Here is an 18,696-nt window from a genome sequence, read left to right on the forward strand (position 1 = left end):
CAATTCCAATCCCCATTCCAATTCGGACATATCGGTCCATAGCCTCCTCTACTACCCCAATGAGGCCACACTCAAGTTGGAGGAGCAACACCTCATATTCCATCTATGTTGGCCTCCACCATGATGACATGAACATTGACTTCCAGTAGTTTCCCCCTCCCCCTTCTTCAATTCCACACACTAGCTCCCCTTTTACCTCTTCTCTTCTCTTCATCTGCCTATCACTTCCTCCTGGTGCTCCTCCCATGATCGACTCTCCTCTCCTATTAGACTCCTTCTCCAGCCCTTTACCTTTTCTACCAATCAGCTTCCAGTTTCTTACTTCACCCCTCCCCCACCCACCTACATTCACCTATCAACTTCTAGCTTGTACTCCTTCCCCGCCCCCGCCATCTTATTCTGACTTCTTCCCCCTTCTTTTCCAGTCCTGTTGAAGGGTCTCAGCCCAAAATGTTGTCTCCTTTTTCTTGCCATAAATACTGCTTAGTTCCTCCAGCATTTTGTGTGAGTTGAACTGGATTTCCAGAATCTGTGGAATCTCTTGTGTTACTAATTCTAATGACATGCAGAAATAGAGTCAAATATTGTCCAGGGGGATCTCAGGTCGCTGGAGAATTGATGCAGAGAAAGAAATATTTTACAATTTTCTGTCTTACAACAAAACAAAAAAAGTCTTATGCAATGTTTACAACTTTAAGACATAGGAAATATAGTCTCATGTTTCACAATTTTGAAAATTAATTTCCAGCCAAAGCAAAGAACTTTGGCACACAACAAACCATCAAGAATAGCCAATGAATCTGTAAATAAACTCTTCTGAAAGGATGGCAGTTAATGGGAAACAGATAAAATTATTAATTTATAACATCATTGTGAACCACGCATAGCACAACACTACTACAGCTCAGGACGTCCTGGAGTTCAGAATTCAATTCTGGCACCACGCTGTAAGGAGTCCTTGTATGCCCTCCCTGTGGAAGTCATGGGTTTTCCCCACATGCTCCAGTTTCCACCCACAGCCCAAAGACATACCCGGTAGGTTAACTGGTTATCATAAATTGTCCCATGATTAGATTAGGGTTAATCAGGGTTGTGGAGTTGCTGGTGCATTTGGCTCGAAGGGGCTACTCTGCACTTTATTGCTCAATAAATAAGTAATACAGAAAGAATGTAATGAGAAAACAGCCAGTGTGTTCCTCTGGTTACTGTCCTTGTGGAGATGAAATAGAGATAGATAAGTAGATAGATAGATAGATAGATAAATACTTTATCTATCCCAAAGGAAGTTACAGTATTACAGTAGCAATACAAGTGCACAGATATAAATATTAGAAGAGAAGTAGAAAGAATAAAATTAAGTTACTACAAATAGTCTAACAGAAAAGGGTCATCACTTCGCCACCTATAGGCTGATTCATTAATTACAGAGCCTAATGGGTGAGGGTAAGAATAACCTCATATACGGTTCTTTGGAACAGCGCAGTTGTCTTAGTCTTTTACTAAAAGTGCTCCTCTGTTCTCAATTGCCAGGATTTTCCGTAGAGCCCTTTGTTCTACCACAGCCTCCAGTGTGTCCAGTTTCACACCTATAACAGAGCCAACTTTTCTAATCAGTTTATTGAACCTGTTGGCATCACCTGTGTTGATGCCATTGCCCCAGCACACCACCACATAGAATATTGCACTGGTGACAACAGACTGGTAGAACATGTGAAGGAGAGGCCTGCATACTCCAAAGGACCTCAGTCTCCTCAGGAAGTAGGGGCTACTCTGGCCCTTCTCGTACACTGCCTCTACTTGCCATCCTCCCTTATACACCCAACTATTGCTGAGTCATCAGAGAATTTCTGCAGATGACATAACCCTGTGTTGTACTTAAAGTCCAAGGTATACAGGGTAAACAGGAAGGGAGCCAATACAGTCCCCTGTGGAGCCCCAGTGCTGCTTTTAGCCATGTCTGACACACAGTTCTGAAGCTGCACGAACTGTGGTCTGCCAGTCGGTTATTCTCCCTATAGACGCTGCCTGGCCTGCTGCGTTCCACCAGCATTCTGTGTGAGAAGCTACTCAGCCAGTTCCATACAGGTACAGCTCTGCCCACCTCTGAGGATATCTACAAGAGGTAATGACTCAGGTAGGCGGCATTTATCCAGAACTCCAACCATCCAGGTCTGACACGCTGTCCTGAAGCCGCACAAACTGGTCTGCCAGCCAGGTACTCCATTATCCAAGATACAATGCAAGTGCCAATCTGCATTCAAAAGAGCTTCCCCCACTTCCCCCCTCCCCCCCCCCCCCGAGCAATGAGGGCTGTATGGTATTGAAGGAATATTTGTCCTCTTCTCAATGATACCTTCAGGTAGGAGGTACAGGAGCCTGAAGACACACACCTCAGGGTTTAACAACAGCTTCTTCCCCACTTCAAACAGGTTCTTGAATCCACCAAAAGAATAACCCTAATGCTACCTCAGACTGTAGTTTAGTGGTGGCCACCGTCGATCGCGATCAACTAGTTGATCTTTGAGACTTTCCCAGTTGATCCCGAAAAAAATGAAAAATAAATACACAAATACTGTTGAGAGATTGTTTCTGGGTTGCGGGGTTTTAGTTCCATTCTTTCTGTCCAGTGTGCATGCGTATAGCTCTCCCGCACTACACAGTGTAATTCAGTGGTCCCCAGCCACTGGACTGCGAGGAAATGATATGAATCAGCTGCACTTTTCCTCATTCCCTGTCAGCCCACTGTTGAACTTGAACCCACGTGAGGTCATCAGGCGACTAAACGCAATGATACCCTCGCGCCAGGGCCTCGGGCGGCCGACGGGAAGTGCCATTGCTACAGGCATGGAGCGCTGCCTCTGAACCTGTTTAGCACACCGAATGTTCGTGGGGAATCCGGTGCTAAAATATTCGCAGACAACCTAATTTGGACTCAGCATTTCATAAGTATCAGAGCAGCTACCACGCTGCGATCCACTGAAACAAACATTTGTCGGCCAACAGATCCTACAAGGGGGGCAGGCGGGCGCTCTGTCACACTCCCCGCTCAGTCAGCCGCGCTCTCCGGACTGTGACCGCCGGCCCTGAACTTGTCTTCTCGCCCCACCCACGACCAGCCGCACCTGGCCAAGGCGTCTGGCAGCGGGCGGACGGGCGGGAGGCTGTGTTCGGGCCTGGAGGCTGTCTAATGAGGCAATGTCTCAAAACTGCTTCAGCACCTTGAATCCAAGCACCCAGCACTTAAAGACAAACCTGCTGAGTTTTCTCAGCAGAAAAAACGTGAGCAAGCAGGACAGAAGCCGAGAGCCACGAAAACTAGAACAGACTGGACATAAGGAACCTGCTTCGATAATCGCTGTATTCTGGTCGAGTTTAACACCTCCCCCCCCCCCCCCCCCCCCCCCGCCCCCGTCGGCCAGTCCACAAGAATATTATCAATATTAAACCGGTCCGCGGTGCAGAAAAAAAAAGGTGGGTACCCCCAGTGTTTATATATTATTTCAACTTCCGGGTTGTGGGGTTTTACTTCCGGTCTTTTCTGCCCTGGTGCACATGTGTGTAACTAATTGATGTGGGGTCACTCTTGCCTTTTACTAAGGCCGAGGTAGGGGATCTTGGGCTTAAAAAGGTTGGTGACCACTACTGTAGTTCTTTTTTTCTCTCACTGTTTGCAATAATGTCTCTGTATGCTTCTGTTGTCATGTGAGTTACGTATTTATCTTAATATGAGTTTATGTTAATATGTTCATAATGTACCAAGCTGCTGCTGCAAAAAGCTCATTTTCACTGCATTTACTCCCTGGTGTAGGTAGCCTATGACAATAAAATTGAAATTTGAAATCTCTCCATGCTCACCTTTAAACACATCCTCAAAATGCAACACCTCATCTTCTGGCCGGGCACAATAGAGCTTTCTGGACTCTGCATGGGAGTTCAACAATTGCACATAATCACATTTCCTGCATTCCTAGACTTTCCCTCGGGTAATTTTAGGTAATTATTTTGCTTGTCCTGTTTACAACAGGTAAGATTGTTCATTTGTTCCCAAATGCTTCCATTGCCATCCTTCTTCTCCAAGGACAAACTTTTTTTTGTGTTACACAATCTTGTTTTATTTAGAATTCTTCTGTCTTCCACCCTACCATATATCTTTATTTCTCTCTCTTCCTCGCTCCTACTTTGTGTCCTTAGAACCAATTTTGTCCAACTTGACGAACAGCCTACTCCTGCCCCTGCTACTTACGTTCCTTTGTTAAAACTTTTACAACTCTTGAGTGTTTCCAGCATTTTCTGCTTTTATTTCAGCTTTTCAGTTTTGTAGTATTTGCAGTTGCTTTTTTTTTTATTATTATTAAGAGCAAGGAATAGCAGGACTTCCTCCACAATACTCACCAACACAGATCTTTGCTAAAACAAAAGTCCATTCATTCAGATTGAACAACTATCATTCAATGGACAACACACACAAAATGCTGGTGGAACACAGCAGGCCAGGCAACATCTATAAGGAGAAGCGCTGTCAGAACCTTCGTCAGGTCTCGGCCCGAAACGTCGACGGCGCTTCTCCTTATAGATGCTGCCTGGCCTGCTGTGTTCCACCAGCATTTTGTGTGTGTTGTTGTTTGAATTTCCAGCATCTGCAAATTTCCTCGTGTTTTATCATTCAATGGTTCCATTTAATATTAGAGAAGGTATTCAGTGTACAGCCTGAAGTTCATACTCTTCACAGACATCGAAGAAACAAGAAAATCCCAAAGTGTGAATGACAGAAAAACGTCAGAACCCCTAAACCCCCCCACACCCCTCCCACACACAAGCAGCAGCAAAGCATCAGCCCTCCCCTTACATGTTCCAGCAGGAAGCAACAGCCCTGCCCCCACCACCTACCATGCAAGTAGTATAAAGCCCCCAAATTCAAAGCAAAAGATGGGTTTTCAAAATCATGCAACTCTGAAATGAAATGAATGAAACAGAATCAAAAGAAGAGCTAGAAACAATCAGAATCACTCGCATGTGTTGTGAAATTTGTTAACTTAGCAGAAACAGTTCAATGCAATACATTATAGAAAAAAACAATAAATAAATAAGAGTACTAGTATATTGAACAGATTAAAAAAACATGCAGAAACAGAAATAATATATGTTAAAAATGTGAGGTAGTGTTCATGAGTTCAATGTCCATTTAGAATTCTGATGGCAGAGGGGAAGAAGCTGGTCCTGAATCGCTGAGTGTATGCCTTCAGGCTTCTGTATCTCCTACCTGATGGTAACAGTGAGAAAAGGGCATGCCCTGGGTGTTGGGGGTCCTTAATAAGAGACGCTGCCTTTCTGAGACACCACTCCTTGAAGATGTCCTGGGTGCTTTGTAGGCTAGTACCCAAGATGGAGCCGACTAAATTTGTTCATCTGGTAAGGAAACAATTATTATTGGCTAGCAGATTTGTACTATGTGACTCTGGAAATTGATTGCAAACCCACAATTTGTTGCAGTCACAAACCAGGAGAGTGGACATTAAGTGGCTGACAACAGCCAGTGCAGATCTGACTAACTCAATTGACTTAACTATTTTCTGAACAATAAATTGATTTTCTCCATTTTCCTTACCATCATGTCGTGGCACTCAGTCATAACCAATCATTGATATTTTTACATACTCAAAAGGATATTAAACTTGAAGAACTATGAATTTCAAGACAGAACACACAATAGTTCAAATTCGTATGATTAGTTTTGATTTTTTAATGAAGTGGCATTGAAGTCTCATTTTCTTGCTCACGTATTTTATTAACACAGCTCGGTGTACTTCAGTGAATTCACCTTCATTTACATGTGCAAAATCTACACTTGGACAGCCTGTTCAATACATGTCCTGCATAACAACATGCACAACAATTACCTTTGCAATCCCTTCCAAAAAAGTTAGTCCACCTAAAAGATAGTTGTAGAATCATAGTTGAAAATTAATTTGCTTCTTTGATACAAGAGTTGTAGAATTACATAAAATGATTCTACAATGCAGAACATTAGCACTGGTTGAATAAAAGGAAGATAGCAGTTTAAGATAATAGCAAAGAAAATGTAAACCCCTAATTGCTAATTTTAAAATAATGAAAGAAGTTCTTAACAAATAAAACATAGATGTAAAGGAATACAAACATGTTCAAAATTGGAAGTGCATAAAGCTACAAGCCCTAGAATTCATTCATAAATCATATCAACTCCTACTCCTGCTCTCTTCTCAAAATCTGGTTTTTAAATCCAACTGATTATTTTACTCTAACATCTTTTTCTGCAACATGCTTACAAATTTTGTTCATTAATACTCATGGGCTGAGATTTTTGTCGTTTCACATTATAGACAGAAGAGAAATGCAAACTGCCCCCATGCTGAGGGGTTTAAGATTTTCACAGTGACACAAGTGAAGAAACAAATACATATCCAAATTGGAGTAATAATTGCTTGTCCCAATTGCAGAAAATACATTCCCAGTGTATCAACAGTCTACTTATTTCCATTGCGTTCACTTATACTTCGTTCCCTCACTCATCCCGTTCATAAATTCCTAACTTGTTCCCTGTATAATCTCTTCTAAGCTCATCAGGGAATTGTGAAGCAACATTTCTAAGCCTGAGATTCCTGTAAGTATCAAGCTTAACTGATCTGACTTCTCCATCTCCCCCTACTGCAGCAGGAAAACTATCTGAAATGTTAAAATACTTCCACTGTATGTTGCCCTGAAAAGGTTCAGATGACTTAAGTATGGAGCTCCACCTGGTGTTTTCCTGACGTAGTTAAAGTACAGCATTATTTTAGGCTTTTCTGGATAAATCTCAATTGATAAGACAGAAATGCAGCTCATCAATTTATTATATTTATTTAGAATATGAAATCAAATCATCTAAAAATACAAATTATTGCTCTTACAATGATCTCAGGTGTAAAAAATGATAAGGAGGAGCTATGACATAAAAAATGACAGAATTAGTAGAAACAAAGCTGAGGATAATTAGACAAGAAGCAGTCTGAGGGACAGAAGGTAATGCCAAAATCAAGAGTGTGTGTGACAAATGGGAAGGGATGAGCAAACAGGAGAAGGAGGCGAAAGGAAGTGAAACAGCAGTAATGCACAGGTAAGGGAGAGGGGAAACAAGGATACACAGAAAGAAGTAGGCAAGAGGCCGGGAAAAGGGAGGCACAAGAGAAAAAGGAATGGGGAAAATGAACATCAATAACAATTTTAGCTGAAGCTGCTGAAATAAATGAATGCAAGCTGTAATCTTGAAGCTGGAAGCTCTTGGCAATGTTAACAACAGAAAGATCTGGGTACAGAAGTAGTACTAATCCTACACAGCTGAAAAATGGTTTAAACTCGGATACAACAACATTCTGTCCATTTCTGTGTACCATAGTGCTTGTAATGAAATTCCACTGGAAACTTAGCATATTTTGTTTGATGATGCTCTTTATAAAGAGATTAGCTTCATATGTCACAGGTATATGGAAATATCAAAACATAGAGTCCAAGGGGATGCTGGGGGCAGGCAGCAACTGTCGCCATGCTTCCAGCGATAACACAGCAGGACCACATCTTATTAACCCATAAATCTTTGGAGTTTAAGGGGAAATCCACGTGGTCATGGGGAGAATATACAATATCCTTACAGGCACCAGTGAAAATGCAATGCTAGCACCGCATTCTGTAATGCCAACCACTAATTTATGAAAATTACATACAAGTAGATAAATTTTTGAAAGGTCAAGAAGGTGAGGGTGATGTGAACTGGTAGAAGAGAGATAAGACCTGGAGCAGATCAACTACGATCAGGTTGATAAACAACGGGGCAGGTTTCAGGGGCTAAGTGACCTCCTACTATTTTCTTATGTTCCTCCATTCCACAAAATGTAAAATTTGCTTCACATACCCTTAACCTCAGTCTGAAAGGTAGTTCTTATTTACTCAAAGAACCACCAGCCTTTACAAAACTAGGTTCTCATGAAACAGAGCCAGTACTCAAAATGCATTCTTCATCCACAAAGATAAGCAACATTCCGTCATTTCACAGTGTGCCTTGACTTCCCATGAAGTGTGAGGTAACAGTTACGGGACCATACCTGGCCGAATGCGGTTGCTTTTCTCCATTTGCTTCCCAATGATGCATAAGGGAGGTCACCCACACTCTATACTTAAGGAGAAAATATGTCACATACTTCTCCTGCTGCCCATCAAAGAGATAACTGTTGGCTTCCCAAACTAGCAGCCATTACATCCCTGGCATCTTCCTGCCAGAGCAAATGGCAATATCCCTAGAGAATCCAAATGGGCCCCTTGTACAAAGAATGCACCTCCTATTGTTCAACGGTATATCCATGTCCCTACAAACCATGGAGAGCAGCTCTTATTTCCCCTTCCTCAGCCATCACTGCAGCATAAGTTCCTCTGTAGCCGTCAGAAAGTCCAGGCCAGACTGGAGGCCTGATGTCTAAGGGTGCAGAGCCAAGGGCTAGAGGCCCAGAGGCCTGTCCTGGGGATAAAGACCTATCTGTGGATGTGAAGAGGGTTGTGGGGTGGCTGGGAAGGGAAGGAGGCTAGTTTTGCTGCAGCTGCTGCTCGTGTTGTTCTGTGTTGTTTTGAACATTGTGGGCATGGCATCTTGGCACCAGCGTGTGGAGACACTTGTAGGCTGTTCCCAGTGCGTCCCTGAGCGACTGCATTGGTTGTTAATGCAGATGGCAAATTTCTCTGTGCGTTTCGAAGTACATGTGATAAATAAATCTGAATCTGATCACTTGATTTGTTCTTTCTATTTTGGTATGTCCCTTTGAGGATAGAGTATAGAGTTCCCAGCTATGGGCTAAAAGCCAACAGCCATAGGAACTTGCATGACCTGGCAGAGCAAGCTAGCAACAGCTTCTGTCAGCATCACAACCAAAGATCTTGATCTTTATGAGACTAATACAAACAGCTTTAGGGTGAGTCAGTCAGAAGTTAATAATGCATGCCCTAGGTTCTTGTATTTTAATTAGCTGCAGATATATAGCTATTTATGTATTTTGAGATCCTAATCCTGCCATTTTTACTGGCTAATACTGTAGCTGATAGAACCTCACTATTTTTGTATAAAATAACAAAAATCCAGATCACAACACAGGACACTGATTGAGAAGAAAATCAGACCCACAGTGCTGGATGTCAAAATGCTTCTGGAAGGCATCCAGTCCAAATGATGCAAACAATTCACTGAAATTACCGATTCAGACAAAGCATATTTGGCTCATTAGGTACTTGTTATGTTTCTAATTATTTACAATACCAAATAGAAAAACAAAGTCCAAGATTCATTGTCTCTGATTCAAAAGGCCTCGCATTCAGGCAGAACTTCAGAAAACAAAGAACAAGATAACATCTGGCTCCTTCTCCAAATCTGTACTTTGAAAAAAGGTGCAAATGATCAATGCATCAATAATTTTCCAGTAATGCACGTCTTTTTCACATGAAATATTTCCCCTAGAATGATGACAAGCAGTGGCAATCAACAGCAGCATGTAAACAAGTTTATCCTGCTGTGACATATAAAGAAAATCACAATTAATGTAATACTGGAAGCCATAGAACCATAGAACATTACAGCACAGAAATATGCCTTTTGGCCCTTCTTGGCTGTGCTGAACCATTTTACTGCCTAGTCCCACTGACCTACACCTGGCCCATATCCCTCCATACACCTCTCACCCATGTACCTGTCCAAGTTTTTCTTAAATGTTAAAAGTGAGCCCACATTTACCACTTCATCTGGCAGCTCATTCCACATTCCCACCACTCTCTGTGTGAAGAAGCCCTCACTAATGTTCCCTTTAAACTTTTCCCCCTTCACTCTTAACCCATGTCCTCTGGTTTTTTTCTCCCCTAGCCTCAGTGGAAAAAGCCTGCTTGCATTCACTCTATCTATACCCATCACAATTTTATACACCTCTATCAAATCACTCCTCATTCTGCTACGCTCCAGGGAATAAAGTCCTAACCTATTCAACCTTTCTCTGCAACTCACTTTCTCAAGTGAACTCACTTTCTCGGTGAACTCACTTTCACCGGCAACATCCTTGTAAACCTTCTCTGCACTCTTTCAACCTTATTAATATCCTTCCTGGAATTAGGTGACCAAAACTGGGCACAGTACTCCAAATTCGGCCTCATCAATGCCTTATACAATCTCACCATAACATTCCAAACTCTTTTACTCAATACTTTGATTTATAAAGGCCAATGTACCAAAAGCTCTCTTTACAACCCTATCTACCTGTGACACCACTTTTAGGGAATTTTGTATCTGTATTGCTAGATCCCTCTGTTCCACTGCACTCCTCAGTGCCCTACCATTTACCTTGTATGTTCTACCTTGGTTTTTCCTTCCAATACCTCACACTTGTCTGCATTAAACTCCATCTGCCATTTTTCAGCCCATTTTTCCAGCTGGTCCAGATCCCTCTGCAAGCTTTGAAAACCTTCCTCACTGTCCACTACACCTCCAATCTTTGTGTCATCAGCAAATTTGCTGATCCAATTTACCACATTATCATCCAGATCATTGATATAGATGACAAATAACAATGGACCCAGCACTGATCCCTGTAGCACACCACTAGTCACAGGCCTCCACTCAGAGAAGCAATCCTCCACTACCACTCTCTGGCTTCTTCCATTGAGCCAATGTCTAATCCAATTTACTACCTCTCCATGTATACCTAGCGACTGAATCTTCCTAATTAACCTCACATGCGGGACCTTGTCAAAGGCCTTATCCACTGCCTTCCCTTCATCCACTTTCCTTGTAACCTCCTCAAAAAACTCTAATAGATTTGTTAAATATGACCTACCACGCACAAAGCCGTGTTGACTCTCCCTAATGTCCCTGTCTATCTAAATACTTGTAGATCCTCTCTCTTAGTACTCCTTCCAATAATTTACCTAATACCAACGACAAAATTACTGGCCTATAATTTCCAGGATTACTTTTAGAGCCTTTTTTAAACAACAGAACAACATGAGCTATCATCCAATCCTCCAGCATCTCACCCGTAGATAGCAACATTTTAAATATATCTGCCAGGGCCCCTGCAATTTAAACACTAGTCTCCTTCAAGGTCCGAGGGAATACCCTGTCAGGTCCTAGGGATTTATCTAATCTGATTTGCCTCAAGATAGCAAGCACCTCCTCCTCTTCAATCTGTATATGTTCCATGACCTCGCTACTTGTTTGCCTTATTTCCATTGACTCCATGCCAGTTTCCTTAGTAAATACAGATACAAAAAAACCATTTAAGATCTCCCCCATTTCTTTTGGTTCCATACATAGCCGACCACTCTGATCTTCAAGAGGAACAATTTTATCCCTTACTATCCTTTTGCTCTTAATATACCTGTAGAAGCTCTTTGGATTATCCTTCACCTTGACTGCCAAAGCTACCTCATGTCTTCTTTTAGCCCTCCTGATTTCTTTCTAAAGTATTTTTTTGCACTTTTTATACTCCTCAAGTACCTTATTGGCTCCCTGTTTCCTATACATGTCATACATCTCTCTCTTTTTTTTTAATCAGAGTTCCAATATCCCTAGAGAACCAAGGTTCCTTATTCACTTTGCCTTTAATCCTGATAGGAACATACAAACTCTGCACTCTCAAAATTTCTCCTTTGAATGCCTCCCATTTACCTTGCCAGCGAACAACCTGTCCCAATCCACGCTTTTTAGATCCTTTCTCATTTCTTTAAATTTGGCTTTTTTCCAGTTTAGAACCTCAACCCGAGGACCAGATCTATCTTTATCCATGATTAAGTTGAAACTAATGGTGTTATGATTACAGGAACCTCAGTGTTCCCCTACACACACTTCCGTCACCTGTCCTAACTCGTTTCCTAATAGGAGATATAACATTGCATCCTCTCTAGTCGGTACCTCTATATATTGATTTAAAAATCTTTCCTGAACACATTTTACAAACTCTAACCAGTCTAGACTTTTAACAGTATGGGAGTCCCAATCAATACGTGGAAAATTCAAATCCCCTACTATCATAACTTTAAGTTTCCTGCAGTTGTCTGCTATCTCTCTGCAGATTTGCTCCTCCAATTCTTGCTGACTATTGGGTGGTCTATAATACAACCCCATTAATGTGGACATACCTTCCCTGTTTCTCAGCTCCACCCATATGGCCTCAGTAGACAAGCCCTCTAATCTGTCCTGCCTGAGCACTGCTGTAACATTTTCCCTGACTAACAATGCCAACCCCCACCCTTCATCCCTCTGCCTCTAACACATCTGAAACATCGGAACCCTGGAACATTAAGCTGCCAGTCCTGCCCCTCCTGTAGCCAAGTTTCACTAAGGCTACAATGTCATAATTCCACATTTCAATCCACGCCCTCAGCTCGTCAGCCTTCCCCACAACACTCCTTGCATTGAAATAGACTCATCTCAGAAGATTATTACCACCACACACAACCTTTCTATTTGTGACTTTGCATGAACCTTAAACATCATTTATTTTTACCCCCACTCCACTATCTACTCTGGCACTCTAGTTCCCATTCCCCTGCAAATCTAGTTTAAACCCCCCACCAATAGCAATAGCCATTTGAAAACCAGAACCACTTTCAAATTTCTGCTTTCATTAAATTCTGTTTAAGAATTTATAATTATATAACAGAGTTCTGCTACACTAAGCTTCCAACAAATTGAATGCTAAACTAAATGAAACACTTCATAAACATACCTTCATCTAAATCTGCTTCATTATCAGCCTCTTCCATAACAGGGAGGCCCAACATCACTTCCCTTGTATTACCGATGTTCTGAAAAGCCTGCACCTGGAACAAAGCACAACCACAAGCTTACTTTTTATTTTATTATTAATTTCACAGGTTTCTAAACAACACTTCATCTGAACATTTGAAGTATAGGTAGTCCCCGAGTTACGAACGTCCGACTTACGGACAACTCGTACTTATGAACCGAGGAAGGAGAACGCCTTCCACCATTTTAAGTCGGATCGCAATGCTGTCCGCCATTTTAAGTCATTGTCGTTGACACTGTGTTGAGTGTTTAACTTTGTATTTGGTTTAAATTTTTCTTAGTAAGATTCACCCTGACCCCGTCTGCCCCCCCCCCCCCCCCGCCCCTCGTTCCGGTCGGCTGGTGGCGCAGTGAGATCAGTGCCGGGCTGGAGAATGGAGTTTCCCGAGTTCAATCCAGTGATAAACCATTCTCGTGCCGGGTTGATGTCGATCCAGTGACTCCGTACCATCTGTGCTGGGTTCTCGCAACTCGACCTCGTAAAAAAAACACTGCCATCTCCAGTTTAAATTCCCACGTGGAATATTGTAGATGATCAAATACCCAAACCCAGCACAGCCCCCACTTGTCTCATTTAGCCTGTCTCAATGCGGTGGTCCTTAGGACCCAGTGGACCTCGGGAGCCGGCAAAGCTCGCGCCCGCAGTGTTTCTGTTCCATTGACAGGAAGCAATCGCGATTGAAAATAAAGTGGAAATAATAAGGCGTTTGGAAAGAGGTGAAATGCCATCGGTCATTGGAAAAGCGTTAGGCTACAGTCGGTCAACAATCGGAACAATTTTAAAGGATAATGGATAAAGTGAGAATAATGGAGCATTTGAAAGGCGCTGCCCCGATGAAAGCTACAATTATTATTAAGCAACGCAGTGGTTTAATTATTGGAATACATACATTTCTTGTGTTTTTTTATGCATAGAAAGGTAAAATATATACTACATACTAAGACAAACGTTTGACTAACTGATGCTAAATAATACCGGATGTACTTGTTCCGACTTCCATACAAATCCGACTTGAAGACGGACTCAGGAATGGAACTCATACGTAACCCGGGGACTACCTGTATGTTATCATTAAGAAGAGAATTTTACTGTTTAAGGAAGATCAAATATTATGCATTTCATGCCGGAAGAATTATTGAACTATTCAGAATTTCTCCAGCATTAAAGATACTACTAAGGAAATTATATCAGAATAAAAGAAAATAATACATCTTGAATTAATATCATTTCTTAAAATTTAATCCATCTAAATAATGTGCATAAATTAATAACATTATTTTTAATCTTTGACAATTACTTAATTTCCAAGCGGCAAATGATAAATGAAACTATTTGGTATAATGTTGGTCTGGGCTACAATGGACAAAGAAATCAAAATGCAAGATTTACCAAGGTCAGATAGACTGAAATGGTAATATCCTTTGGAATACCATCTGGTCTAATTCCCAAATCAGTAAAACACAGTGGATTCCAATTAATGGGAACACGATGTGACCAATATATTTTGGCCCAGTTAAATAGCTGCCCCAATTAGTCAAAGTTTCATGGAAATAGTTAAAAACATATAAAAATGACAAACGGAGTAACAAATTATTTATTCAAATGAAATAAAGTACAAATTAGAATACTACCAATACACTACAGTACTATAAAACTGTGAATTAGTTCCTAATACTTATCAACAGAGGAATACATCCAAGTACCATTCTTATGACTGTAAATGAACAAAATTAGCACAGGCACCAAGTGCAGATAATGGAGTGCCTCCATACAAATTTCATCTTCCAAATCTTCAGTATCATTGTAACATTCAAGATGATTGCCATAATTTTCAAGCTCCCCATAGTATTGAATTGAATGGACTTCATTTCTTACATCCTTCACATATGAGTAAAATCTTTACATTACATCTCCGTCTAAATGTGCAATGTGCAATTTACAGTAATTTGTAATAAATAGTATGTACAACAGGACAGTCAATATAGCATAGAAATACAATTGTATCAGCATTAATTAATCAGTCTGATGGCCTGATTGAAGATGTTGGTCCTGGCTTTAATGCTGCAATACCATTTCCCAGGTGGTAGCAGCAAGAACAGTTTGTGGTTGGGGTGACTCGGGTCCCCAATGATCCTTCGGGCCCTTTTTATGCACCTGTCTCTGTAAATGTCCTGAATAGCAGGAAGTTCACATCTAAAGATGGGTTGGGCTGTCCACACCACTCTCTGCAGAGTCCTGCGATTGAGTTCCCATACCAGGCAGTGATGCAACCAGTAAGGATGCTCTCAATTGTGCCCCTGTAGAAAGTCCTTAGGATCTGGGGATTCATGCCAAACTTCTTCAACCATCTGAGGTGAAAGAGGCACTGTTGTGCTTATTTTACCACACAACCAGTGTGTACAGACCACATGAGGTCCTTAGCGATGTGTATGCCGAGGAACTTAAAGCTGTTCACCCTCTCAACCCCAGATCCATCGACGTCAATAGGGGTTAACCTGTCTCCATTCCTCCTGTAGTCCACAGCCAATTTAATGAAGTACTGAAATAATTTCATTTGCACTCCCAGCTGTTTCTGGCATCTCCAAGTCAGAATGCTTGAAACTGCAGTGAGCAAAACAGTTCTGAATTGCCTTACTGCTTACTTCTTGCAAACTATCAGTGACAGAAATCACATTTTTGAACACAAATACGCACAACTGATGCTATTTAAAAACTGCTCAAAGCACAACGCTGTGTCTAACAGCCACACAAGGGCACACTACCGAGAGGAGTTAGAAACTGCTCTGCAACAGCCTCCTGCCCCAATTAGGCCAAATAGTGCCCCAAATAAACGAAGGGAATCCTGCCTACTCAGACAAAATGTTTGCAAAAGTAACATTGAATTTGAATAAAAGTTCAGTTTAAGGGGTAGATTTGAAGATGATCTTTAAAGTATAGAGGGATGGAGAGCCAGCGATATTTGCCAAACGGCTCTAATGGCATAAAGCACATCTGCCATTAGTGAGACATAGGAGTGGAGAGTGCACAACACAAGGAGTGTTGTGATCTTCGAAGATTGCAGGGCTAGAAGAGATTTACAGATATATAGTGGGCCTTGGCTAAGATTTGAACACAAGAATAAGACAAAGTTCAAATGCAAAATGCTGGTGCGTTTTGGTACCAGAGGAGTGATGAAAGGGGCTTCAGTTTCAGCATTCTTGCTCATCAATACTGTAACAAAATTCTTTCAGTTAGTCCTGACGAAGGGTCTCGGCCCGAAATGTCGACTGTGCTTCTTCCTACAGATGCTGCCTGGCCTGCTGCGTTCCACCAGCATTTTGTGTGTATTGCTTCATTTATCATTTGTTTCCTGGGAACTAGGTAATCTTCTGGAAGACTGTACACTCCGGGTTCGAACCTGTGTTCTACTTCGAGGATGCAGTCACCTCACAGAAACAAGCATCACCTTAAAGGGATGATGATGATATTCACATTGTGGAGTCCTCTCGCTACAGATATGTACAAGCAATGGTCACAGCCCAATGAAACTAACAGCACCACAAAGGAATACATATTATTTGCCCAGGCAGCACCTTATTACTCTCTCACTCCACCAAGTGTCAGAATCCCAAATAGGCCTGATAGTCACAACAGTAGATAAATAATTTTTCTCTACCACAGGATCATCAGAATCAGAATCAGGTTTAAGATGTGAAATTTGTTGTCTTTGCAGCAGCAGTAGTACAACACAATGCATAATAATAGAAAAATCTCCATGAATGACAGTATATATACATAGTCTTTAAATTAAATAACTAGTGCAATAATAAAAATAAAAAACTAAAATAAAATTTGAAAAGTAGTGAGGTAGCGTTCATGAGTCCAATGCCCATTTAGGAACTGTGTGTCAGAGGGGAAGAAGCTGTTCCTGAATCGCTGTGTGTACCTCCTTCCTGATGGTAACAATGAGAAGAGGGCATGTTTCAGGTGATGGGGGTCCTTAGTGATGGATGCCACCTTTTTGATGCATTGTTCCTTGAAAATGTCCTGGATGCTATGGAGGCTAGTGCCCATGATGGAGCTGACTAAGTTTACAACTCTCTGCAGCTTATTTCGATCCTGTGCAGTAGGTGCTCCACCCCACCTCCCTGTACCAAGCAGTAAGTCAGCCAGTTAGAATGCTCTCCATGGTATATCTGTAGAAATTTGCGAGTGTCTTTGGTGACATACCAGAGTTCCTCAAATGCTCAAACAGCAAGTAGTCCCTAGTCGGGAGCTTCCCAAGAGCCTCATGGTAGTAAAAGTTGGCTTTCATAACTTTGCAACTTCTAATTTTGTTAGATCAGAAGAGAAGGAGTAACAGTGGCACCATATTAAGTTATAAACCCGGTAAGTGTTCTGCTAAGAAAGACACCTGAATAATAGATGAATTTAAGATTATCACTGTACTGGGAATTAGACTGACCTGTATCACATTCTACCCTCGGAAGTATGGTAGAAAAGCAGAATCTAATTCTGCACTGTCAGCAAGGTAATTTATTGAAGCTGGATGAATAGTTTCAATGTTCTTTAATGTAGGATTACAAGACTGGTGAAGGGTGCAGTAAGGATTGCTAACTCCAGCGAGGTTTTGTGTAAATACACAAGCTGGGAAATGAGACCACTGGAATCACTGAGCAATTAACTTGCCTAGCCCTCCTTCTCTACTATATTCCAATTTCATTTCCCACACATTCCCCTTTTGCTGAATATTGGTACACTATTCCTCCTTCAAATACAGTTTTCTTCATAATATGAGGCTGTGAACACTATAACACAGTAGTATGATGCCGTAGTCTCCCTAAATGTTAAAATAAAGACAGGAAATTTTGAAATACTCAGCCAGTCATAGTGGGAAAAAAAACAATTAATTTTTCGGGTCGACGACCTTGCACCAGAATTCAGAAGACACATGCTGGAGCAGCATCTGTAGTCTCCAGCTGTCTGTTGAAACAGTAACTCTGTTCCCCAGCTGCCTATTGACCTTCAAAATATTTCAAGCACTTTGCTTTGACTTTCCATTTCCAGCATCTGTAATATTATTTTCCTTTGGATTTAATGAGCAGATAAGTGTGTAATGGCACAGCTTGAGCGGCTTAAGAGGGTATTTAACAGCCAACCTCACGGGGTGGGTCTGCAGACACAGCACCCATAAAACCATCCGATATAGGATCAGAAATAGGCCATTGGCCCTCAAGTCTGCTCTACCATTCAGTCATGGATTTTTTTTTTCACTTTTGTCAACTTCATTCTCACCATAATCCTTAATCCCCTTCCCAATCAAGAACCTATCAGTCTCTGCCTTCAATACAGCCAACTATTTAGCTACTACAGCCTTCTATGGCAACAAATTGCACAGATTCACAATCTGCAGGCTGAGGAAATTCCTTGTTATTGCAGTTCTAAAGGAACATTCCTTTATTCTGAGGCTCTGCCCTCAGATCCAGGACTCCACTACTAATGGTAATGTCTCTTCAGATACACTCTATGGGGGCCTTTCAATATTTGGTAGCTTTCAATGATCTCCCCTTTCATCCTTCTAAACACCACTGAGTACAGGCCCACAGCCAGGTTTATTATCACTGACAAATGTCATGAAATTTGTTGTTTTGCAGCAGTAGACATGAAAATGGCTATAAGTTAAAAATAATTAAATAGTGCAACAGGCAAGTAAGTAGTCGTCAATATATTAAGACTTTAATTCCTGGAATCATTCACGTGAATAAGATGCTCTCTAGCTAATGGCAGAGGTTCCTGTACACAATTCCACATCCAAGCAGATCCACAAGGCAGAAGATACTGCAGACCACAGCAGTCCATACCACCAGGT

General features: G+C 41.5%; 1 protein-coding gene across 3 annotated transcripts in view; it reads right to left on the reverse strand.

Annotated features, from left to right (window-relative positions):
* arhgef28a (Rho guanine nucleotide exchange factor (GEF) 28a) overlaps positions 1–18,696 on the reverse strand; it is a 385,900-nt gene that overhangs the window by 242,690 nt on the left and 124,514 nt on the right. For all 3 annotated transcript variants that reach the window (XM_073048304.1, XM_073048303.1, XM_073048302.1), the window contains exon 7: positions 12,768–12,861. In XM_073048304.1, the coding sequence (XP_072904405.1) occupies positions 12,768–12,861 (94 nt within the window). The remainder of the gene's footprint in view (positions 1–12,767; positions 12,862–18,696) is intronic.

Source organism: Hemitrygon akajei, chromosome 6 (genome assembly GCF_048418815.1).
Source record: "Hemitrygon akajei chromosome 6, sHemAka1.3, whole genome shotgun sequence".
Lineage (NCBI taxonomy): Eukaryota > Metazoa > Chordata > Chondrichthyes > Myliobatiformes > Dasyatidae > Hemitrygon > Hemitrygon akajei.